Below are 23,572 nucleotides of genomic sequence, written 5' to 3'. Positions count from 1 at the left end.
CCTGACTCACAGATCAGGGAATTCTACAATAATGCAAGCACACAGGAAATTGACAAAGAACCAAAATCTATTGAAAGTACTTTTGCAATCCACAATCTGTGATGTGTTCGGGATTAAATGAGCAGCACTGAGAGATTCATTTATTCTTTGGAATAAAACCCGTTTACATGAAATGCACTTACATGAAATTCACAGATGGAGAATGAACAGCTGCATTCATATCTCTTGTGTCTTGATTCTGTGTCATTCTGTCACTCCCACATCCCCTTTTTTTTTTTTTTTTTTTTAGGTGAATTCATCTCACTCTGCTCAACTGCATGATTATTTAAATCCAATTCAAATGTGCCATTTAATGGTACTAGAAAAAAAAATGTAAATATTCTAATTATCCTAATAAATCCTATTAATTAAAATCTGGCCTTATACAAATTGCCTCTCAGCACCTCAAACTTCAATAATGTGGACATTATATAACAGTAAAGTGTCACATCCGAGTGTCCTTCCAGATAAGTTAAGTGGGTACAGGATGGCTCTGGATTGCAGTTCATTTACATATATTTAATATTAATAATGGGAATGGGAATGCACACATATAACCCAAGCTCAGGACCGAACTAGAAGATGGAAAAGTGAGCAGAAAACTCGTGCCCCCCCCCCCCCCCCCCACACACACACACACACACACACTATCTATCTATCTATCTATATCTATATCTATATATATATATATATATATATATATATATATATATATATATATATATATATATATATGTATGTATGTATGTATATATTGTAGATTTCAAACTTCTAGATCAGACAATCTGATTAGCTGAACAGGCACAAAGGTTTGGAAATTGTCCTGGTGCATGAAAGATCTAGATATAGGATAAAAAAGTGCACACTATCCATTTTTAGATGTACAGAAGATAGTAAATTATTACCTGTAGGGGGGGCTGTGTTCCGTGGAACAAAAGGCGATCTCTGGCAGCAGTGTACTGTCAGACTGTTTCCAGAGGAGAGGGAGTGAACACGCACCGAGAGCATCACTACAGAGAAGCGCTCCGTCTCGCCAGTCAAGAACATTTCAGTGAGTTATTCTACTTATGTGAGGCTTGTACTTTTACACAGTGCCTTTATAGTCATTGGTTTCTCTTCTTAAAAAAAAAAACAAAAAAAAAAAACACATGTTTCTTTGTTGTAATTTGTTTTTCTAATCTTTTTCAAACTTTTCTTCTAATCTCTGACACTACATGTGGGTTTGGGTGTCACTTGCTGAAATAATCATGTTTTACAAGAGCTGTAATCTTTAAACGGGTCTTGGGAGACGGAAAATTTTATAGTAGTGATGGCATGTCTTGACAGCATACATTTATACAGTGATCTGAATGTTCTGAATTTCCTCTGAGATCATTGGCTGTGAAATGTGTGTGTGTGTGTGTGTGTGTGTGTGTGTGTGTGTGTGTGTGTGTGTGTGTGTGTGTGGGGGTGTGTTGGGCGTGGGGGTGGGGGGGGATGGGGCTGAGAGTTTGGCTGGAACGGTCTCAAGCTTATGACATAAGTAGGTGTGTTACTCATGTGCCCTATTTAATGAAACAGGTGCGATATTTACAACATACAAAGGTTATGACATTTAGATAAATTTATCTGAATGTTATAACGCACGGCACATTTTATGCTTGCTTGAATGACTACATTTGTGAACTTGACCTACAAACAGGTATTTGTTTGATTGACCTGTTTAGAAGACAAAATCAAGCTGATCATAGCTTAACCCTTGCTCTATGTGCATATAATACATATAATACCATGTCTACTGTGAAGTTTAGCTAGCTTCCACACTCTACAGCGATATTAAACTCTGTAGCGACCAGCCATTAAGTGCGACTGGATTATTTCAAAGTATATTTGTGCAACATACTGAAAGCATGGCGCTTTCATCCTTATTCCATCATTTATTTATTCATTTTATTTTTTTAGGCCTTTGCTAAATAAATCACAGTGAAATTTATGGCGCCGTTATTGGCACGGACAAAGAAGTTCAAAATGAATAGCGGGTCAGTCAGTCAAGAGTCAAAATCCTAAAATCTCAGTATGAAACTCATATCTTTCAAGTCACCATTTAACTGCCTCTTCTGTTCATCTCAGGAATAACACAAATACGTAGCAGCCAGGATGACTTTGCGGCAGACGTCGCTCTGGATGTGTTTAGTCACCTTTGTTTTGTTGACTAAGCACATGTCACACTCAGTCACAGTAGCAGGTGTGTCAGGTGAGCGTTGCCATTGGTCAATGCCGTGTGAGTCTCCATTCTGACTCATAAATGTCGTATGGATGCGATATTAACGACCCTGTAATATGCAGCAGTGTTTCTTTTCTCCAGTGGATCCTCCAGAAAACATAAAGATCATTGATCCGGGTCATCTGGGTTACCTGAACATCCAGTGGAGCCCACCGGGCAGCTTGCATGACCTCGTAAACTGCACTGTTCGCTACCAGCTCCGCTTTTATGACACCTACACAGGGAGATGGAAGGTACGCATCCAAACACGCTAACGCAAAACTTACAAACATTACCAAAGCCCTCTGGGGAAAAGGGAAAAAGTCACCTTTTTTAGTCACCTTTGCTATCTGTGATCTTTATCATCAGACCCTATGTCTAAACTGTGATTTATCTCGACAGAGAGGTTGACTTCTGTCTCTGAAGCACAGGCTCGAGGCATTTCTCTTGAAATTACTTGAAGCGAGAATATCATTATCTGTTGTACAAATCAAAGTCATGTTTATTTTCATGTGCCACACCTTTTAGAAATTGCACATGTATCTATATATATTTTTTAACTTACAGTAATTTTATTATTATTGTTTTTTAATTCTGGCTAGATTCTGTGATAGTTTTTCAAGCTGCCATAGAGAGCGGACCTGACCTTGACATTGCTGGTAATTAAGTGAATCGTTTTGGTTCCTTATCTACGCCAGTGTCCAAGGGTGTGGTTAAAGAAAACACATACGCAATAGTTTCCATTATTAGGAACTATTTACAGTTGAGTATTTTTTTTTGTGTGTGTTTCCTTTTCACGTGTAGTAACTTTCACGTTTATGCAGAAGTGCCGTCTTTATAGAAGAGAGGCAGGCAGACAGACAATTCTAAAACGTGAATCGATAACGTGGTGAAAAACAGGCGATAAGATGACGGGCGCTTTCAAGACACCGCTTCATGACGCTTCGAAACCTTTGCGAGTCTTTCATTTCGAACCAGTGGTTCGGGCGCGTGTATAGAATTGGGCGAGTCACGTGATTTCAGCAAACGAGGCTCCAGGTGAAGCAGTGTTTAATATATGATTTGAACTGTTCTCCGGTCAGTTTTATTATGTAGATTTATAAAAACTGAAATGATTCAAGAGTGTTTGGACTGATCCACGGTCAGTGCTCGCCTCAGGATGCCTTGTTAATCATCTGACGTGAAATCCCACCAAATTTCCTGATGGAAAAAGAAAGAAGACATGGCCAGATGGTGTGGGTTATTACGTAGGCGAGAGAGAATTTGGTCAGTTTTGCATTTATTTATCTTAATTTTTCCTGATCAAAAGAACCTACGAGGAGCCTACAGGTTACAGGTTGTCAGACAGATGTTAAAACCGCAACAATAAATATAAAAAAAGGACAAATTTTTCAATGGCTCTTACAGCGATGTGGACAGGCATACTTCACCCAGGATTCAAACCCACGGCAGCAGCATACCAGTTGAGAACTCTATCGGTTCTCACACACAAACAACACATAGGTTATAATTCGTCAACGCTGGTCTGACTCGTTGTCAAGGATGTTTCGGATCAACGCCTGCCAGTGACCGCTAGGTGTCACCATGGAGATGGGTGTTGGATTGTTTCGAAGCCTCGACACAATATGACACATTTGCTCTGACTGCTTCATTGTTCCACAAAACCTCGCTCTGCCCACCACTAGCATAAACTAGGCTAAACAAGAAACGAATAGCGAAGGTGAGAACGAGATCCAAACTATGAAACGAATGCTTGGTATACGGAAAACACATGTAATACTTCGCGACGACACGAGGGGTTTACATACGAAACGAAATCACGGGTGAAACACAAAACAGCCGAGAACAATGATGTAACATCATTGTGGAACAACCAATGGCAATACAGGGGCGGAGACAGGACAGAAATCATAACACATGCAGACGTGTCAAAAGTAAACAAAGTCAATGTCACTGTAAAACCCGGAAGCGTGCTACAGTGCTAGCGCGAGGGGAAATCGTGACAAATAACACTAGGACATGTACTGCATCACCAAGAAGAGTCGCTAGAAAAGAGACTGTAATGATGTTGGCCTAGCCTATTCAGTAGACAAAATAAAAAGCTACATTTACAGCTCTCTCCAAAAGTGTCCTGTTAGATTGATTGGTTCATAGGCGATTTCTTATTGATTGGTTTTAGCCTTCGGTTTCACCTGTGAAGACTGCATTTATTGTTCAAAAGGATAAGCCAACATGAAGATCAGAGAGCTGTCTGTGAGAGAAAAGTAAGCCATTTTGAAGCTAAGAAAAGAGGGAAACTCAATCAGGGGCATTGCATAAACATTGGGTATAACCAATACAACAAATAGGAATGTCCTGAAAAAGAAAGAAAGCACTGGTGTACTAACAAGACATGGAGCACGATGGCCAAGGAAAACTACAACAGCTGACAACAGAAATATTGAGAGCTGTGAAGAAAACCCAAAAACAAGAGTCAGTGACATCACCAACAACTGCCACACGGCGGGGGTGAAGGTGTCACAATCCACCATGTGGAAATACAGACCCTACCAGAAGATGCAAACCACTCATCAGCAGTAAGAATCAGAAGGCCAGATTGGGATTTATAAAACAAAAATGACATATCTGATATAGATATAGATACAGATATAAAACTTCTGGAATCAAGATCAACCTTTACCGAAGTGATGGAAAGGCCAAAGTGTGGAGAAAGAAAAGCTCATGATCCAAAACATACAAGCTCATCAGTCAAGCATGGTGGAGGTAGCATCATGGCTTGGGCTTCTGTAACGAGCTCACTAATCTTTATTGATGATGTAACTCATGATGGTAGCGGCACAATGAATTCAGAAGTCTACAGAAACAGTCTCTTTTTCAGTTTACTGAGAAATGCATCCATTCTAATTGTGAGGAACTTCATCATGCAGCAAGACAATGACCCAAAAACCACTGACAACACAACCAAGGACATCATCAGGGGAAAAAGTGGAAGGTCTTAGACCGGCCAAGTCAATCACCAGACCATAGCCCAATTGGGCATGCAGTTCACCTACTGAAGAGGAGACTGAATGGAGAAGGTCCCCAAAACAAACAACAACTGAAAGAAGCTGCAGTATTAGCCTGGGAAAGCAACACACACACACACACACACACACACACACACACACACACACACACACACACACACACACACAAAACGCAACAGTTTGGTGATGTCAGTGGGTCACAAAATTGATGCAGTTATTGCAAGCAAATATTAAATGTTATTTCCTCCAGGTCTATCTGTTCCTATAATTTTGCTCACCTAAAAATGAGGTGGTCTGCCACCAAAGATGCCGTGTTTTAAGTTGTTCAACACATATCAATGTAAATATGAGGAAATAAAAGCTGAAATTCTGATCTGTCGTCTCGTATTCATCTTTTCATCTCATCCCCAAATGTCTGCAATGTATAGCAGGGGTGGAAAAGGGAAAAAAAAGAATTGGCCTTTGCTGTTCCAGTAGTTTTGGAGGGGACTCTAGATTGCATTTAATTAAACAATCAGGGCGGCTGTGGCTCAGGTGGTAGAGCGAACTGTTCACTAATTGTAGGATTGGCGGCTCGATTCCTGGCCCACATGTCTCCACATGCCGAAGACACTGAACCCCAAGCTGCTCCCGATGGCAAGCTAGCACCTTGCATGGCAGTTCCGCAGCCATTGTGGTGTGTGTGTGTATGTGTGTTTGAATGGGTGAATGAGAAACAGTGTAAAGCGCTTTGTAGTCTTAAGTTTCAGGTTAAAGATGCAATGCAATGGACTTTTTTATTCAAACTGAAGGACGCTATTAGGTATCAGGGCGCTATCTGTGCTGGCAGCATGTCTTGTTTTCCATCAGAGGCCTGGACAGCATGTTTGAAAGCTGTATCGTGTTCTCTGCCATTTGTCTAGCCTCAAGTCAGAAATGCACAATATGTTCCTTAGTGTATGTACAAAGATTGAAGCAGACAAGCATTTCCTGACATGATCGTGCTCCTGACTCTGAGCAAAATGTTGGCAACATCTGCACTGTGTATGGTTATTCTTGGCCTTGTTCACAGATTGGGAGTTACCTAGAATCTGCTTGGATTCAGTTCCAAGGAAAGCTCCAGGCAGACGAAATCCATTACTCAATTTACGAGTGAAAAAAAAAAAGAAAACGTGGCAAATTAAATATACCTCAGCGTTAAAGACCCGAACTGAAAGTTTACAATACACCGCTCTCGCGCTCTCTCTCTCGCTCTCTCTCTCGCTCTCGTTTATCTAACTCGACAATTTACGGTTTGCAATATATCAATTGCAACTTTATCAATCAATCGATGTAGTGCGGGTTTAAGGCCCCATCCGTACACGTTCAGGTATTTTTGAACGCTTTGTTTGTACCCCTTTGTTTTTTGTGGTTTTTTCCCACATGTGCATAAACAGCATTTCCGAACGCATTTCTGTCCAGACATGACAAACGCGATTCGAAATTGCACACATGAGCGTGCCGGCCCAGTGATGGTCTGTCTCCAACTGTTTTGGTCAAATGCCTCAAGAGTAACGTACGAGGTATAACTAATGATGAACGTTACACTTGAGTACGAAGAGTTCACCCGGGTTATATCGGATTTCATTCACGTTGCAGTTTGCAACATCGGCACCGTTTGTTCAGGAGCGTTACGGCATCTACCTACTCTGCACGAAAGCGTAATAATGAAACAATAAGAAATGATTGGATTGTGCAAAATCACAACCCAGTCAGCGACCGTGATAGACAGAGTTTTCATGAGGACAGGAGGCCAAACCCTCCTAATAAAAAAAAAAAGTAAATTTTCCAAAATATCCTTATACTGTATGGAATGGTAAATAGTCTGCACTTATATAGCGCTTTTTAAACCAGTTCTCATTCACACGGTAGTAGAGCTGCCATGCAAGACGCTAGCTTCCCATCAACTTGGGGTTCAGTGTCTTGCCCAAGGACACTTCGGCATGTGGAGTTACGTAGGCCAGGAATCAAACCGCCGACCCTACGATTAGTGGATAACCCACTCTACCACCTGATCCACAGCTGCGTAAGTATGTGTGTGTGCGCTTTTGCTTACAGTATCAGATTTTTGATTAACAGCCAGCAGGTCATGTTACTTCTGCGGCTCGTCTGCTGCGCTCATTTCCTTTTTTTTTTGTTAAGTCGGTGCACAGCGATGATATCGATCTCAGTCTTTTAAAGACGACCTAATTTTGTGTGTGCGTCTCATGTGTGTCTCGTAGGGCGTGCAGACGTCCAGGCTATTCTACGCGGCCCAGTTTAACCTAGAGAAACCCATCCAGGTGCGGATGCTTACCTTGCTGAAGGGTTCGTGCACCAATGGGAGCGATATTCTGGGAGAAGACGTCGAGTTCGTGCACATGCCTGAACACAAAGGTATGCTTTGTTCGCATGTGCCATTCCACTAGGCTGGACTATAATCTATAATGGGATCCTTTCTATCCGGATCAGCTCTGCCAAAAAAACAGTACACTATCCAAGACATCATACACTTACGTGGGAAGTGGTCATAATAAGCAGCTGTCTTAAGTGCAGAGGCTTACTGTTAAATCCCAAAGTGGTCTGATGGCAAGACTCGTGTTTATTCAGCGTGAGGAAAAAGTAAAACATAGAGCCTACTCAAGGCAAATCCTAAATTCGTCTCCTTATATTTTCCAATGGCGCTTTAAGCTTAGTAGACAATTTAATACAGCCTAATGAATCAGCCGTAATCCTGACACGGTACTGGAATTTCCCATCCCATTTTTACCCACAACTTTCTTTTAGACTGATATTAGAAAGTTTTGTTCCCACAGTGTTATTGCTCACTGTTACAGTCATCCTTTTTTTCGTTCTTGGTATAGGTATAAACATTTGTGATTAGAGGTTCCCGTAAGAGAGATTAATCTTGCTGCGTGTTTAGAGATTGGTCAAGGCCGACACTTTGAAAGGAAGCTCCCGGTGCAGAGGATGATGAGAATACGATGATGATTTGAAGCTCCCCTTGTGTATCACCCCTCTGGTTCCGTCCACTGAACAAGGCCACTTAAGTGCAAACTCAAAAAAAAAATGGCCGTCATTGTTCAATGACGTGTTGTTTCAGGACATTTGTCAAAACTGCTGTTCTTTTAATATAATGAACCGTTATTGTTGTATGGAAACTGCATATAGTAAAAATGTCTTTAAATTCCAACCCCTTCATTAAATCGATCAACATCAAGTGCTGTCCTTGTTTTGTTGAAAGTGAATCCACAATGATCAATTGTCCTCCCTTGGTTTGAACCCAGTGTGACCTAGAGTTGGCAAGAAAAGGATGCCTTTTTGTTTTTTGTTTTTCTTCCTTGAAAAATTCCCACAGCTGTACTACTCAGTGGAAAGGTCATAATGTTTAGTCAGCTTTTGGCATCCGAAGGATGAATGTTTACACTCTGAAGTTCTTTGAGGAAGAAGTGAATCATGAGGCTATCCGTTTAATTCTCCTTCTTTCCTTGGAGTTTAGAGGCTTCTACAAACCCACTTGTCATTCCTTCTTCAGTCTTTGTGAAGTTTGAAGCCTGTTCACTACTGTATATTACTATTTAATGCAGTTTTAAATTCTCTTTTAAAAAAATACCTGAAAGGTTTATCAGGCGGACGGTGTAAAACAGACCGGTATAGATGTTACCAACCCTGTATAAGGGAAAAAAAACTTTCTTTATCAGAAGATAAAGCATTTAAGACTTTCCATTGTGCACTCAGAGGGTGAGCAGAACAAACAAAAGCGTTCTTTTCACAAGGGCACTGCACATATAGTGCATGCTCCAATACTTTAATCTGCAAAAGTACTCAACAGAATGTGCAGATGTGCGGCATGGTTTTAATATTGGAATCGATATCTCTCTCAGGTGTGGCTGACTCAAGAATAAGGGATTTCCACTGTGTTTATTTTAACAAGGAGTACATGGAGTGCACATGGGAGCCTGGAACTGTAGAGCCCGTCAACTCAAAACACTACCTCTATTACTGGTAAAGCTCTATATCATCCTTAATTTAACCAAGGCACCTGTGACAGGCCTGATACTGACAGATCGACAGCCTAAATTAAAAAAAAAAAAAAAAAAAAAAAAAATTTAAAGCAGTCATCAAAATGTGTGTTGTACCTGTTCTATTTCTCCAGGCACAGGGCAATGCAGGAAACACAGGAATGTCCGGCGTACGTAACATCTGGTGAGCGCCGCAAAGGATGTAGATTCCCTCCCACGTCTCTTTTGGATTTTTCAGAGTTTAACATTTGTGTGAATGGCTCTTCTGAGGCAGGGGATTTAGAGCCGGCCTTCTTCTCCCTGGCAGTCCAAAACCATGGTAATTACGCTTCAGCATCATGACTGCTCAAAGCCATGACATGTATATTATTATTCTTATTATTAAATGATAAAAATGAGACGTTATCTAGACTAGGTTAGTCTTGGATGGCTTGGACATGGCTGAAAAAGTCCTAAACATTCCTTGTACCCCGTCCCTCCCAGTCAAACCTGCGGCCGTGTCTAATCTGCATTTGGTGCATAATGGCACCCTGGTGCATGTAGAGTGGGCCCCTCCGTCAGGTCCCATTCCAGAGCAGTGTCTGGAGTATGAGGTTGAAATAACCACAGGGAACCACAATGACAGCGAGAAACAGGTGAGTCTCACACACGCTACTAGGGGTCATCATCATTGCCCCGTGATTTGACTGAATTCGATTAGCAAAAAAAAAGATTTTCAATGGATCTGATTTACTGTTCTCTGCACATGGATTCTTTTCCAAATAATCAGGTGATTTAACAGCGTTTCCTGCTAACGCCAGATCAGGGTGAAAATGTCTGACACGATTTCTTATACTGGTCGTGTTGTGAACGTATTTAAACCAGCAAACTGCCATGGTCTTGGCATACCATCGACCTCGTAAAAGTCAAACTGTTTTCAAATGGCAGGTACTGGTTTTAATTCTACCTGTTTGGCGGTGCTTGCCTTATCGAAAGCGTCTCTACCGCTCTCATGTTTCGAATCTAAACAAGAAATGAAAAGTTTACAAGTACTACGTTTTTAATTATCTATTCTAGATGGTTCTTACATCAAATGCAGGATCTTTCCAAAAGGCATCAAAAAGGCATCATAATGTACATATTTCCCCAAACTCCTACAAATGACTATTTGATACAGTAGTACACACAATGACATCTCAGATAATCGCTAGAATCTGGTATAAATTTCATACAGTTATAGCCGATCAGTCCTTTTGCCTTTGTCTTTTAAAAAAAAAACAGATTATAACTCGATACTTAAAGATGTTGTTGGTGCTGATGATGTGCATCATTCCCACTAATAAGATAGCACTTTATTGATCCCAGAGGGAAGTTAGAGAGCATGTATGAATACATACTTACATAAACCTGTTGATTATCCGGGTTGTGTTTTTAGGATACAGCAGATTATTGAAATAATCATGTTAATAATCACATAGCACAGAAGTCGGTCATAATTTGGCACTGATTGTCTCCCCCCCCCTCCCCTGCCGTTTCCACAGACAGCTGTAATCGATGAGACGGCGTTTGATCTCCATCAGGATGGTGTAAGCGACAGAAAGTGCTTCCGCGTCAGGTCTAAAGTGAACATTTACTGTGCTGATGATGGGTTCTGGAGCAACTGGAGCCAACCAAGATGCATTCCAGGTACAACCCGATAAATTTGCTGATGTCCACACACCAGACTTGAACGCTAAATCCGTGTTCTTTTTCCACAGAGACTGAACCAAGATCAATTGTATGCATGGCACCCTGGAGTGCTTTGCTTCTGCTCACCATTATAGCCAGTGTCATTGTTTTGGTCGGCACCGTCTGCCTCATACTATGGATGCTCAAGAAGATGTAAGTTGATGACTGAATGATTGCTTGACTGGTTGGTTAGTGGGTTATTTAAACAATAATCTCTCATATTATCAAGTGCGTATGATGCCCAAATGACACACCCGAACCGAAGCAAGACGACGGTATTCTGTAAATGCTTTACTGCGTCTGCACGCTTTTTTGCAACGGTGCGTTGCCTGCATTTGTAGTCATGATTAGTTCAGTTCTAGCTAGAAAAAAAAAATTCAAAATAAAGGCTAAGTAAATATCTGCAGCATCTCTGACTGAAACCCTCTAATGCTAAACATTCTGATGTACCGAGGCAAATCGTTTTCAGTATGTGGAATCGACTCATGCGCTGGGGTTGACTCTTAGTTTTCAATGGCTGGAATATAGTGAATCGAATTAATGACTTAACACACGAGATACTGTATATTAAGAGTGCAGCCTATTATGTGTATACTAAGAACAGAATAGTTGAACTACTTTGCAAGCTAATTAATCCACATAGCGTCACTACTCGCTGCCCAACACTCTATAATGAATATGCATCGTTCCGTGGTTTGAAACGTGAAATCGTTTGTCTCGTCAGCTAATAGTTCATCTGAGACCGTGCTCATTTTCACCCCGACGGGTTGTCATACAAACGACCAACTTTTTGGCCGAAGGACCTGAAGACAACGTTTTCTAACAGGGCGGTAAAGACAGATAAATATGACCGTGCGATAAAACTAGAAAAGCATATACGGTAGGATAATTCAGTTCACCGTGGTTAATAAGCATGGTTCAAGCAGAGAAATGACTGAAAACAGAATGTTATGCCATGAGGTCAACAGTGTGATGTAATGTAAACACAGCTTGCTCCACCAAATGTCCATCAAATGTGTTTATTAACAGTTAGTCCAACTAATTGCTAATAAACTTCATTGGCGAATATTTTTATTGTTCATTTTGGCAATTGTTTGTCAGAGCGGCGTCAGGACACACCCACGGAATCCCTTTATCTGTGGTTGGATAGTTTTGGAACCCAGACAATCACGGTAATCAGAGTTAAATCGACTCTAACTCCTTTCAGGGCGGATCACAACACCCTATTGTTCGTCCCTATCGTTCGAGTATAACAAAATGCCCCAGAGGTGTTTTGTTCCTCACATAAAATACAGGACAAAGAGAGGCGTAAAAATACACTGGCTAATCAGGGCAGAGCCTGAGTTTTACTGATATAGTCCTGGTTGCACCCACAGTTCGACCAGCCATATCAGATTACGTTCATTTTCTCATGCTCTTTCTGTCTGTCTCCAGGTGGAAGAACAGGAATGAACAGAAGCATGTGTTCCGCGCTCTGTACCAGGAGAAGGTCCAGAAGGTGATCCCGCCTATATTCAGCCCCATGCTTTAAATACTCATTTCTCAGCCAGTCGCACATGGACACTTCAGCATGTGCGAGTACATTCGGATCCTCTGTCAGTTCCCAGCCAATCTGTTTACAGCACAAAACGATTTGAGTCTGGGCACTGGTTTTCTTAAGATGCACAATGGACCATGTATAAATCCTGCACCTTTTTACAGAGACTGTAGTCGCTCTCTGTGGGATTTTAAAATAATCTGTGGCAGCATAGCACTACCAAACAGTGTTTCCTTTCTGAATGTATTTTCTGTGTTGTTTATTTGTCTTCTTTTTTTTTTTAAATACTGTATTGTACTAAAGTTACTCATTAAATGCCAGAATTCTTGCCAACATTTAAACAATTTTACACTAGGTTTTTACTGAATAATTTTTACCATGTTATATTTGTTCGATCAAATTTACTGTCTGTTATTTCACTATCAACATTGTCTTTTCGGCGATATATCCCTTTTGTACAGGACACTCGATGTCTTTTCACTACACTCTACAGTTTGCGACTATATATTACAAACGCAACATTACATCTTTAAACCTGATTTTGTCCTTAGTATAAATAAAAGCTTTGTCTTTCACTGTATCACTACGGCTACCTGGGAAGAAGGCTGATAGGTGCTTCTTTATCAATACATGAAGCTAGCCACTGGACAGCTGAACGAACTTGAAGAAGTATGCTAAATGGCCAGTTGTGGCGCTCACAGTTGCTTGTGATTGGCTAGCATCACTCTGATTGACCGGATTGTGAGGAAGGCTATAGGTTGCAACAAAAACAGCGCCAATTTCTCTTTAAACATTCCTGACTACAGAGAGCTAGTTATAGGCTAAATTTGTCTCATTTTCTCAGGACTGCTTCATCCCTGTCCAGAAAATATGACACTTCTAGGTGAAACCAAGTTAAAGTGAAAGAAGAAGAGAAAAAAAGGAAATAAGACTACAGTAAATATGTGAACTCCAGTATGAAAAATGGCTGAACTGGTCTGCCGATGAGTGCTAGCAATTTAGTAACTACTGATGATGATGGACATTGGTAACAAAACATGATAGTAGACTGTAATTTGTCGCCTTCCTGTTGAGACCTATATATAGCTTTGTCAGTCTTTGATGCCAAAAACAAATTACTATATGGGCTTCCCAAAAACAGAACCACACTCCAAAAAAAATATTCAGTGGCTTTGTAAATATCACAATAATAAAAAGCTATACTACCTTAATAAAATCTTTGAATATCAATGAAGTGATTCTTTGTGTGGATACACCAAAATAAGTGTCTAAAAATCCCTGTCAATTTTATCTAAAATTTACATCTATTACTTAAGTTCATATTGTGAAATGAAAGCATTTGACTGACAAATTATACACACACACACACACACACACACACACACACATACATACATACATATATATATATATATATATATATATATATATATATATATATATATATATATATATATATATATATATATATATATATATAACTTGTATAACAGTTTGATCAATTTCAGTATCTTAGTCTGGAGCGCCCCCTGCTGGGTAATATGATGAAGCATCGAAAAGAAACCCATTACTCTAACCAGGCTTCTTTTTCTTTGAATTACACTGTATATTACAGCGACTTTGACATTTGAAGTATTTGGAAGTGTTAAACTCAAAGTTGCTGCTGAAAACATCTCAGTTAAATGACTGGTATAAAGTTGGTTTGCTATTGAGCTTTAAATAATGGTATATTTTGTGTATGAGCCCATTCTGCAGTGAAATTCATGTCTAATTTACATATGATTGAATATCTTATTTTGATAAATATCAATAATCTCAAATGTGTGCATCATACCTGACACCTAGATGAACACTTTCCACTTGATTTTGTGACAGTACATCATTCCCTTCAAATGCTACTGAGCTTTAAATAATGGTATATTTTTTTGTATGGGCCCATGCAGTAATAAAATACATGACAATATTTATATAGTTTATTTTGATAAATATCAGAAATCTAAAAGGTGTGTGTCATACCCGACAGATGAACACTGTACAGTTGGTTATATGACTGTAAGTCATTCCCTTCAAATGCTATTGAAGTTAGAAACGTGTATAACAATGTGGTATGTAACTTTAGAGACGGTCCCTTAATTTCTGCATATCTCCGAATATCGAACCTCCAACGTCACACCGACTTTATTCCAGTGACCCAGGCTTCTTTTACTTTGAATTACACTGTATATTACAGCGAATTTCACATTTGAAGTATATGGAAGTGTTAAAGTTGCTGCTGAAAACATCTCAGTTAAATGAAGTATACCACAATGACTTACAACAAAAGTATCTCACTTACTATCCTGTAACACTTTGGAAGACTTTTGAAAGGATTTTATAATGCTGGGAGAGAACGGACCGGTCCGGAAGACAGAGCAGGTGATCACAGGTGCCGTTTTATATCACGTGACGCGCGCTTAATCCGGCAGGCCTGTAAATAGGCACGATGTTACGTTCCTATTATATTTATTACATATTTTGCTTGTACGTTCTCATTTGTAATTAGATAAAAGCGTCAGCTAAACGAATAAATGTAAATGTACACAAGCCTCAGATGCCGGTGACGCGCGTGAAGCTCACGCAAGCTCCCTTTAGTTTAAGGGAACAGCGGCATCGTTCGTGAAAGAGTCGGTTCTCTAGGCCGGCTCTTTGAATCGCTTTCTTGTGATATACGTTGGGAGTCGACTCGCAGAGTCGTTTTAGTGGTCAGACCGCCTAGAAGTACCGGTCAGGTTTATTTTTTTTACTTAAGAGTGTGTATTGCAGAAAGTATTGAAGGTGTATGTAGACGTTTATCAGCATCTTTTTTAAGAGCTGTTTACTTCTAAAAAGGTGATTAAGTAAGGCTAAATTTGACAAATGCATTTATAGTTCAGTTATTTAGAAAATATCAGAACAAAACACTTAAATACAGTGTTTCTGCCTTGTTACTATACATCATTGTCGTTATGAATGGAACAGGTAAAGTCTGGTGTGTGTGTGTGTGTGTGTGTGTGTGTGTCTGTGTGTGTGTGTGTGTGTGTGTGTGATTGACACTAGGGTGAGCTCCATGTCTGAGTGGCTGAAATCTGACATTTTCATCGTATTTATGGTGGTCCTGTCGCTCACAGTTATTTCCATCTTTGCGGTCTGCTGTCTCATGAGGCGCCGTCGCACACACAAAACAAGACAGTACTGACGCACACACCTACACACACTTACACATACACATGAACAAACATGCCCACATGCACTTGATTGCCACTTGATTTCCTCTCTTGTTCTCTCTGTCAGGAAATTGGCAGAAATCGAGATCGTGCCTTTTGCAGGTTCAGGTAGAAACCATAAACCCAGATTCACCCTGAGGATCATCACAGAGCAGAAACATGCCTCAGAGCTTGTTCAGATGTTAACGAGCCAAATCCGCTTCACTGCATGTCCTGCAGGCTCGACTGGCCTTGGTGTCTCTGCTGTAACTGCTGAGGTTGCCTCTACTTCTCAAGATCAACTGGAGATGTACGCTTTATCTCCCTGTCACACAACAACAGACGCCGCACTCCCTATTGGAGAGCAGGTCACATCACTGGACTTGCAACCTACAAATCCCACTGAACACTTGGTGACCGCTACAGTTGAGCCAATCAGGATTACTGATAATGAAGAAAACGATTCTAGTGATAGTGAAACACTGCAGTTCTACCCTGCTTTATCATAAGACTGCATACAAGACAAGTTTACTGAGTTAATAACGAACATAAATGTCTTTCTTTGCTTTATATATGCTGTGTAGGTCATGCTGTTCTGCTACGTGTTGTTTTTCAACGAGTCAGATGTATTCCTGTTTACTAACCCCTTCTTAAATAGTAGTCTGCTCGTACGTGTGCTTGGTTTCCAAATTCATATGAACAAAGCGATGTTAATTCACTAAAAGCATCTTTTGCTAACTAGCCTACAATTTTACCATTAAAGCATCATTGAATATACTTGGTCAGATGGTCTTGGTTCCAGCTCTTCAGCTCACTCAGGTTCTCCTTCAGGAACAGCAGGTGTATAGTAACTGACTTTGGTGTCTTGGTGTCTCTACCACATTTAAAGGTATGTTTTAATGCTCTCAAACTCTGTGCCCTAATGCTCTATGGATCCTAAAAACTTTTTTCCTATGAAATTACATTTTGCTCATTTAATGCCTTAAAAGGTCTGAATTTGAATATAGATCAATCTGGAATTATATTTTATACAAGAATACATCGTATATGTGTTCAGAATTGGCAAGTCATCTTTTTTAGCCAGAGTAAACTGATCTGTGGTAAAATGTGTGTTTTTGAACACGTTCTGTAGCTAGAGCTGTGTAGTCTATGTCTTGGTATCACATTAGCCAAGAGCTATCAGGGAAACCAAGTCAACTCAAATTATAGTTTGTATTTGCTAAACTATTTTAAACCCTAAAACTCCAGTAACCACACATATTAACTACATACTAACCCCATTTCTGTAAAAATTGGGATTTTTTTCTAAAATACAATAAAAATAAAAATCTGATTTGTCAAGTCTCTTCAAACTTAAATTAACTGACAAAAGTACAAAGAAAAGGTAAAGCTGTTATTTATTATTTCTTTAAGACTGAGAGAAGTTCTTCTATATTATTTTATCGGAGCAGTTGGGTATTTCATTTTTCTGCGTTTTATTTTTTATTTTTGCCTCCTGCACCACCTGAAACCTACGACTACGAAAGAAAGGAGAAATAAAGAGAAACACGTGATTTATAGGCATCTGTTTTGTATTTTTGACGTAAAAGTCTGTTGATGCTGACAACAAGACGACCTCTGTTCGAGTCCCACCTCACACAACTATTACATTATGAATTAAATTTGAATTAAATGTTGAAATAACTAATAGTTGCTGCTGTTAAAAGGAGTAAATAATTCATCGCCACAGTTCACTTCTGTGTAGTTTGATAATGATACTGGTGATTGAATTCAGTGTGTGATATGGCTTTTCTCTGTGTATGTACTGTTATGAATATGTCTTTTTACAAAATGTCTTTTACTGGATCAATGTTATTGTAGTCTTTCATTCTGTGGGATTTCTCTATGTACTGCTCCCTATACTGTATTTATTTATTTATTTATTTTAAATAATGTATTTTACTGTACTAATGTTATTGTTTTATTTTTCATTTTTCATTAAATTTATTTTTCAGGTGTGAATTGGGAGCAGGTGTGTTAAATTTGGTGTCATTGCTCTCACACTCCCTCATACACCTGCGTGAAGTTACGTGAAGATATTAGGTAATGAATTATGGTGCGGTGATGTCACCTTTTCGGAGTGAACCTGGAGCATGGGGGGCTGATTGACCTCAGGATGACCTATAAATATTCTTTTAATATCTCCGGAACCGAAGCAGCAGAAACAATTTTTTTTTTACAGCACAAACAAAGCACAAACAATTGAGACTATTCTGCAGACGTTTTGTGATGGTGGGGGGCCAACTTCACGCAGGTCCTCATACTGCTCCCTGGAAGTTCAACATGGCACCTCATGGCAAAGAACTGTCTGAGGATCTGAAAAAAAGAATTGTTGCTATACATAAAGATAGCCTAGGATATAAGAAGATTGCCAAGACTAAGGGCGTAACCATGGTATGGACATGGGGGGGGGGGGGGGGGGGGGGGGGGGGTGTACCAGTGAACTCGGCGGGAGGATGTGCACGTGAATGTACCGTTAATGGTCAAAAACTGGAACTGCCGTTAGCCTAGCCTACTTCATGGGTGTGAAAATATCAACAGTTCATTAACGTTCTTAGGAACAAACCAAGACATGGTATGATGCCTTCTACACTGATCTAAGGTCACCTACTATTTAGGTATCTAGTTACTGAGTGTCTGAATAAAAGCCCGCATGTTCTGCTGCACTTTTCTACACTTGGATGCTGTCTCCATTTCTTACAGCTAATATATCACCGACCAGCTAGCGTTGATTATGGGCGCTACCAAGTGTACAATTGGAGGTGGGGGGACACACTTATTTTCCTTAACAAACGGAAATATATTAAGAAGCTATAGACATAAATAAATAGAATAGATGAAGAAAAGACAGATCCGTTGGCAGGGTTCAATAAAAGGGGACATATAGAAAATATTTTTTACTGTATATTGGGGGGACAGATTGGTATTTCCACAATATTGGGGGGACACAACCACCCCCCAAAGTGCGTGGTTAAGCCCAGAACATTCTAGAACTTCTTTAACGGTATATAAGCATCGTTTTAAACTGACCCATTCAAAAGCGAAAAATCATTTTGTTCAAGGGACGTGAGTTTTTCCGGTGTTTTTCCTCATTTTCATGGCGTATTCCAACAAAAGCGATGAGTGTTGGCATATTGCTAACACTCCACTGACCTTCAGAGTGACACACATCGAGTTTATCGACGAGGTATGTACTGTATAATGATAATGCCATTTTTTCGTTTAAAAAAATTTTTTTTTTAACTGGTATAAACGGCTTTGGAGAAATGAGATTTAAGAATTCAGCCAAACTGTGAAGTAAATATAAGTAAAACACTTCAGCAAAATTTTTATCAATTAGTGTTGTGAAATTTGGGAAATCCTGGTGCTAAACCAGGGAGGCAGAATTAAAACGAATAACAGTGCACAAGTTGTGAACTGGCTCCATTATCTATCCTGTTGCTGCTGTGGGAGAGCATCTTGTATTAACTACAGAGGTGTGGGGAGAAGCATAATTCACCAGTCAATTCTACTGATTATTAGGGCTTTGTTGGTGTTATTTATGACAGATATAAACCACACAATGCCATTAGTTCAACATATCTAACACAAGTCTTGAATTTTACCCAACACATGCCTATAAATAGTAAATTCTACAATGGTCTTTTATTTATATATATGTATGTGTGTGTATATTGTGATTTTTCTACACACTGAGCAACGTAGTAGACATATACATCTATGCCTAGACTTTTGAACAATTCTGTATGATATGTAATTAGTAATGTGCAATTGTCATGTGATTTTGCAAAAAAGAAGAAAAAAGCCAAATGCTCATTGTGTTTTATATATGTGCAGGATACGTACCTGATGATGGCGCACCTGACACACGGTCAGTTCTCCTGGAACATAAAAAGGTTGTGAGCATGTAGCAATCATATCGATGAAGAATTGTTCCTGTAGTTTTTGGGAAGCTAACGTTTGTGTGTGTGTGTGTGTGTGGTCGGTCACAGTGAACTGACCATTAAATGTAGTAGTTACAGGTAGGCCCAATGGTGGAAGGAGGAAATATGGTGTCTGTCTCTACAATGTGATTTTCTCAAGACTTTGGCTGCTTCGTTCCCCCTAGACCCAACTCGGTTACCAAATGGTACATCTCCTTAGCATGCTCCTTTTATTATAATTTGTACTATACTTAGTGCTTCATATCTATACGACAGACACGCATACAGGTATCAGCATGTGCATGTATACTTTTAATTATAATTGTAGCTTTAATTAAGTGCATGCTTCAGTGTACAGGTATAAGTGCATATATGATTTGGTTTATAGTGATGTAATCTAGAGAAAAACTACAGTAAATATATACAGTACATACTACATGCCGTTGTGCATCTGCAGTGTAGCCGCATTCTCTCTTGGTGTTGAGATGTAGAAGAGTAGTTTTTTTCAGTGACATTGTTAAAGATGGAGTGAGCGACTGATGGATTTGATTGACAGGTACGTGAACGGGAGTGAGTATTTTGCGGACCTGACGGACGCACTGGAGAAGGCGGAGGAGGAGATCTTCATCACTGATTGGTGGTCAGTACGCACTCAATGCACACAGTGCCAGTTTAGAGTGGCGCATGTTAATAGACTCTAGTTTAGTTTTTGTGCTGTTATTGTTGCCATAGTTCAGTGCTGATGTTTGTTACAGAACAGATTCTACTTACTCTGTCAGACCTGGAAAATTAAATGTCAGTATAAGTCACGTGGCAAGTGGCTTATTATTACTGTTGGAAAGTAGATTTCAATTGTAGACATGCTGCTGATAGCTTGGACCTCCTGTGTATTTTGTGTGCACCTTCTATTACGTTTATGAATCTAGATCGTTCCAGTTATATTGATTTATCTTGGACTCCTTATCTTCACAGCTTTTGGGGTTTTTACGTTTTTGTCCTGTCCAGTTTTAAATTGGTTTAAATTCCTGGGCTTTGAGATCTGACTCTGTGTTGTGAGCTTTGCGGTCTGGGGATTAATTGCTGTTTCGTGTTCGTCCTCTCTCCCTGTTCTCTCAGGTTAAGTCCCAAAATTTTCCTCAAGGAGCGTCCAGCACAGAATAACCAATGGTTGACAAACGCAAAGCCGTAAGCAGCAGATTTGTGCTTTTCAGCACACAGATAAGAACATGAGCAAATCAATAATGAGACAGTGAATGGAGAGTTTCCTTTTGATTTCTTCCCTCATAGTGTGTGTGTATGTGTGTCTGTCTTTTCAGGAGGCAGGTGTAAAGGTTTATGTACTGTTGTACAAAGAGGTTCCATTTACCGTCAGCACTGACAGCAAGTACAGTAAGAGAACCTTGATGGACCTGCACAATAACATCAAGGTGTGAACCCTACACAAAACACACTACACTATACTGAGACTTTTTTACGAATTAATCCTTCTTGTTCGTTTATTTGTTTGTAGTGATGGTAATTTATGATTGTTTATCTTGCTGTTGCCTAGGTTATGCGTCATCCCAACCATGTGACGTCCAGAGTCTTCCTGTGGTCCCACCATGAAAAGTTGGTGGCTATCGATCAATCGAAGGCCTTCATGGGCGGGCTGGACCTTGCTTTCGGCAGATGGGACGACAGTAATTACAGGCTAACTGACGTCTTAGTATCGGGCACAGATATTCAGGGTGCATGTTCAGTTCCAAAGGTGGCTATGACAAGGAATTACTTATATAACTACTTATAACCTGATATATTACCTATATATCATGGATTATAGAATATGCTCTGTTTTGTATTGTGAATCTCTCTCTCTCTCTCTCTCTCTCTCTCTCTCTAGACTAAAAGGAAGGCTGTCACTGGCGGAGCGGATGATAAAAACACACTGTTGTGGTTAGGAAAGGACTACAACAACTTCTTCATGAAGGACTGGACACAGATAGACAAACCTTTTGAAGGTACCACCAAGCATTATTTGAGTTGTGCTAGCATGCATGCAGGAGTATACGTATTGTAGTTGCAGTAGTAATGTATTCTCTCACTCAGATATCGTGGACCGGACGATGGTGCCGCGCATCCCTTGGCGTGACCTTGGAGCCGTGGTCCATGGGAAGGCAGCCAGCGACCTCTCGCGCCACTTTATTCAGCGCTGGAATTTCACTAAGGTCAGAGGTCAAACTTAATCCTTGTGCGTCCCTATGGACGTTTGTCTTTTTCTTTTCATTTTTTAAAATCATTTTCTGTGTTAATGCAAACAACATAAAATTTGCAAAAGGTGTGTGTTTTTATTGGAATTTTTATATTTCACTCTCATTTGCTTTCAGAAATCTATTTTAAACTAGGTACACAAAATAGTTACACTCAGAACCTTAAGGACAAAAATGTCCCCATTGAAACCTGTTCAAAAGGCAATATTTAATCTCCGTGACATTTAAGCATAAAATCATGCATTCTGTTTTAATAGGCTTTTATTTTGTAGACAAAGGTTCAAAACATTGTGTAGTATTTTCTCAGGTTTGTTTTTGCCATGTTTGTAGACCGCAGTGCCGGATGGGAAAGTTAGTCACTGGTTTGCTGTGACCTGACACAAATATTAATATATAATATTTTTATGACAGTTTCTGGGCCTATGTGTACCTTTTTTAATTGATCCATGGGTTAATGAAGCCTAGTATTACATATGCACTAGGGTTTAAATGACGGAATGCTGTGTGTGTGTCTGTTTTTCAGAACTCTAAGATGAAGTCTAAAGCCACAATTTACCCGTACCTGCTGCCGAAGAGTCACAGTACTGCCGCTTTCTCCGATTCCGATAAGCCTTCCAACAAGCCTGAAGAGGACAAAGCAACTGTGCAGGTATACACAGACAGACACACACACACAGACAGACACTCACACACAGACAGACACACGAGACTGGATACGTGTCCAAAAATATTTTAATATCCTCAGTAATTAAACACTAATTACACTGTTACACTAACACTGAGTTCCTCAGATGACCTAACTAATATCTAGAACAGGGGGGACTGAAATTAATTTTCAGCCAATAAGAACAAGGATTTTCTTTCCGTTTTTTTTTTTTTTTAGAGTTACTTACATTTGCAGTTATTCCTAATTTGAGTCTCATTTGAGAAAAATAATTTGACAAATTAATTGAAATCATAGACCTTTGCAAAGAATTTAGTCATAATCTTGCTTTTTCCCTTTCTCTTTTTGAAAATTTAATCGCCTCTCTTTTTTTCTTGTTCTCCATTGTCAGATGCTTCGCTCCGTGGGTTTGTGGTCAGCTGGGACATCCGAATGTTCTATACAAAAGGCATACATAGAAACCATCAAGAACATCCAGCACTACGTATATATTGAGGTAATACACACACACACACATCCCCAGGTGCTTCGCTCCATGTATTCGTGGTCAGCTGGGACATCCGAATGTTCTATACAAAAGGGGTATGTAGAAACCATCACGAACAGCCAGCACTACATTTATATAAAGGTAATACACACACACACACATCAGCAGGTGCTTCACCGGCCGGGACACATGAAGTAACACTCACACTCACAGGAATTTCATGTGAAACCACTTGCTGTAAAAAAGTAATACTTCTCTATGCATTCTCTTGCCAATACACAAAACCTGCCTCAAATCAGTTTCTGTGTGTGTGCATTCTTTTGACTGCTCATGCATGAATGACTCCTGTGTGCATGCTCTCATGAGTGTTCATAGGTCCCAATTGCTCTCACCCTCTGACACACACACACACGTTGCACAAT

The 23,572-nt window shown here is 39.8% G+C and overlaps 2 protein-coding genes and 1 non-coding gene across 8 annotated transcripts; all 3 read left to right on the top strand.

Annotated features, from left to right (window-relative positions):
• Nucleotides 1-965: 965 nt before the first annotated feature.
• Nucleotides 966-13,800, top strand: il13ra2 (interleukin 13 receptor, alpha 2). Of its 2 annotated transcripts, XM_017460657.3 has the most exons (11): nucleotides 987-1,090; nucleotides 1,981-2,057; nucleotides 2,149-2,272; nucleotides 2,384-2,535; nucleotides 7,548-7,701; nucleotides 9,189-9,309; nucleotides 9,461-9,645; nucleotides 9,810-9,961; nucleotides 10,847-10,991; nucleotides 11,063-11,186; nucleotides 12,468-13,800. In XM_017460657.3, the coding sequence occupies exons 3-11, from the start codon at nucleotides 2,176-2,178 to the stop codon at nucleotides 12,562-12,564; spliced, it is 1,227 nt and encodes a 408-aa protein (XP_017316146.1). In that variant the 5' UTR covers nucleotides 987-1,090; nucleotides 1,981-2,057; nucleotides 2,149-2,175; the 3' UTR covers nucleotides 12,565-13,800. The 2 variants fall into 2 exon arrangements, with proteins under 2 accessions (XP_017316145.1, XP_017316146.1); XM_017460656.2 differs by lacking the exon at nucleotides 1,981-2,057 and having other exon boundaries at nucleotides 966-1,090.
• An 830-nt stretch (nucleotides 13,801-14,630) lies between these two features.
• Nucleotides 14,631-17,124, top strand: LOC124626500 (uncharacterized). 2 transcript variants are annotated; one of them, XR_008393700.1, is made up of 3 exons: nucleotides 14,631-14,995; nucleotides 15,646-15,777; nucleotides 15,880-17,124. It is a non-coding gene; the product is annotated as an uncharacterized LOC124626500 (transcript). The 2 variants fall into 2 exon arrangements; XR_008393699.1 differs by having other exon boundaries at nucleotides 14,635-14,985.
• Nucleotides 17,125-18,812: 1,688 nt separating this feature from the next.
• Nucleotides 18,813-23,428, top strand: LOC108259951 (phospholipase D1). 4 transcript variants are annotated; one of them, XM_017459794.3, is made up of 11 exons: nucleotides 18,813-19,017; nucleotides 19,668-19,701; nucleotides 19,823-19,959; nucleotides 20,310-20,393; nucleotides 20,870-20,938; nucleotides 21,070-21,180; nucleotides 21,303-21,500; nucleotides 21,633-21,750; nucleotides 21,839-21,957; nucleotides 22,523-22,648; nucleotides 23,055-23,428. In XM_017459794.3, the coding sequence occupies exons 5-11, from the start codon at nucleotides 20,918-20,920 to the stop codon at nucleotides 23,346-23,348; spliced, it is 987 nt and encodes a 328-aa protein (XP_017315283.1). In that variant the 5' UTR covers nucleotides 18,813-19,017; nucleotides 19,668-19,701; nucleotides 19,823-19,959; nucleotides 20,310-20,393; nucleotides 20,870-20,917; the 3' UTR covers nucleotides 23,349-23,428. The 4 variants fall into 4 exon arrangements, with proteins under 4 accessions (XP_017315283.1, XP_017315282.1, XP_017315284.1 ...); XM_017459793.3 differs by having other exon boundaries at nucleotides 19,668-19,726; XM_017459795.3 differs by lacking the exon at nucleotides 19,668-19,701.
• The last annotated feature ends 144 nt before the right edge of the window (nucleotides 23,429-23,572 follow it).

This window comes from Ictalurus punctatus, chromosome 28, assembly GCF_001660625.3.
Source record: "Ictalurus punctatus breed USDA103 chromosome 28, Coco_2.0, whole genome shotgun sequence".
Taxonomy (NCBI): Eukaryota; Metazoa; Chordata; class Actinopteri; order Siluriformes; family Ictaluridae; genus Ictalurus; species Ictalurus punctatus.
This window is presented reverse-complemented; position numbering and strand designations above follow the sequence as displayed.

Coding starts and splice junctions, on each gene's coding strand:
- il13ra2 (XM_017460656.2), top strand. CDS start 2,176: ATGACTTTGCGGCAGACGTCGCTCTGGATGTGTTTAGTCACCTTTGTT. Junction 7,702..9,188: donor GCACATGCCTGAACACAAAG/GTATGCTTTGTT, acceptor TATCTCTCTCAG/GTGTGGCTGACTCAAGAATA. Junction 10,992..11,062: donor CCAACCAAGATGCATTCCAG/GTACAACCCGAT, acceptor CTTTTTCCACAG/AGACTGAACCAAGATCAATT.
- LOC108259951 (XM_017459795.3), top strand. CDS start 20,918: ATGGTTGACAAACGCAAAGCC. Junction 21,501..21,632: donor GTGCATGTTCAGTTCCAAAG/GTGGCTATGACA, acceptor CTCTCTCTCTAG/ACTAAAAGGAAGGCTGTCAC. Junction 21,751..21,838: donor GATAGACAAACCTTTTGAAG/GTACCACCAAGC, acceptor TCTCTCACTCAG/ATATCGTGGACCGGACGATG.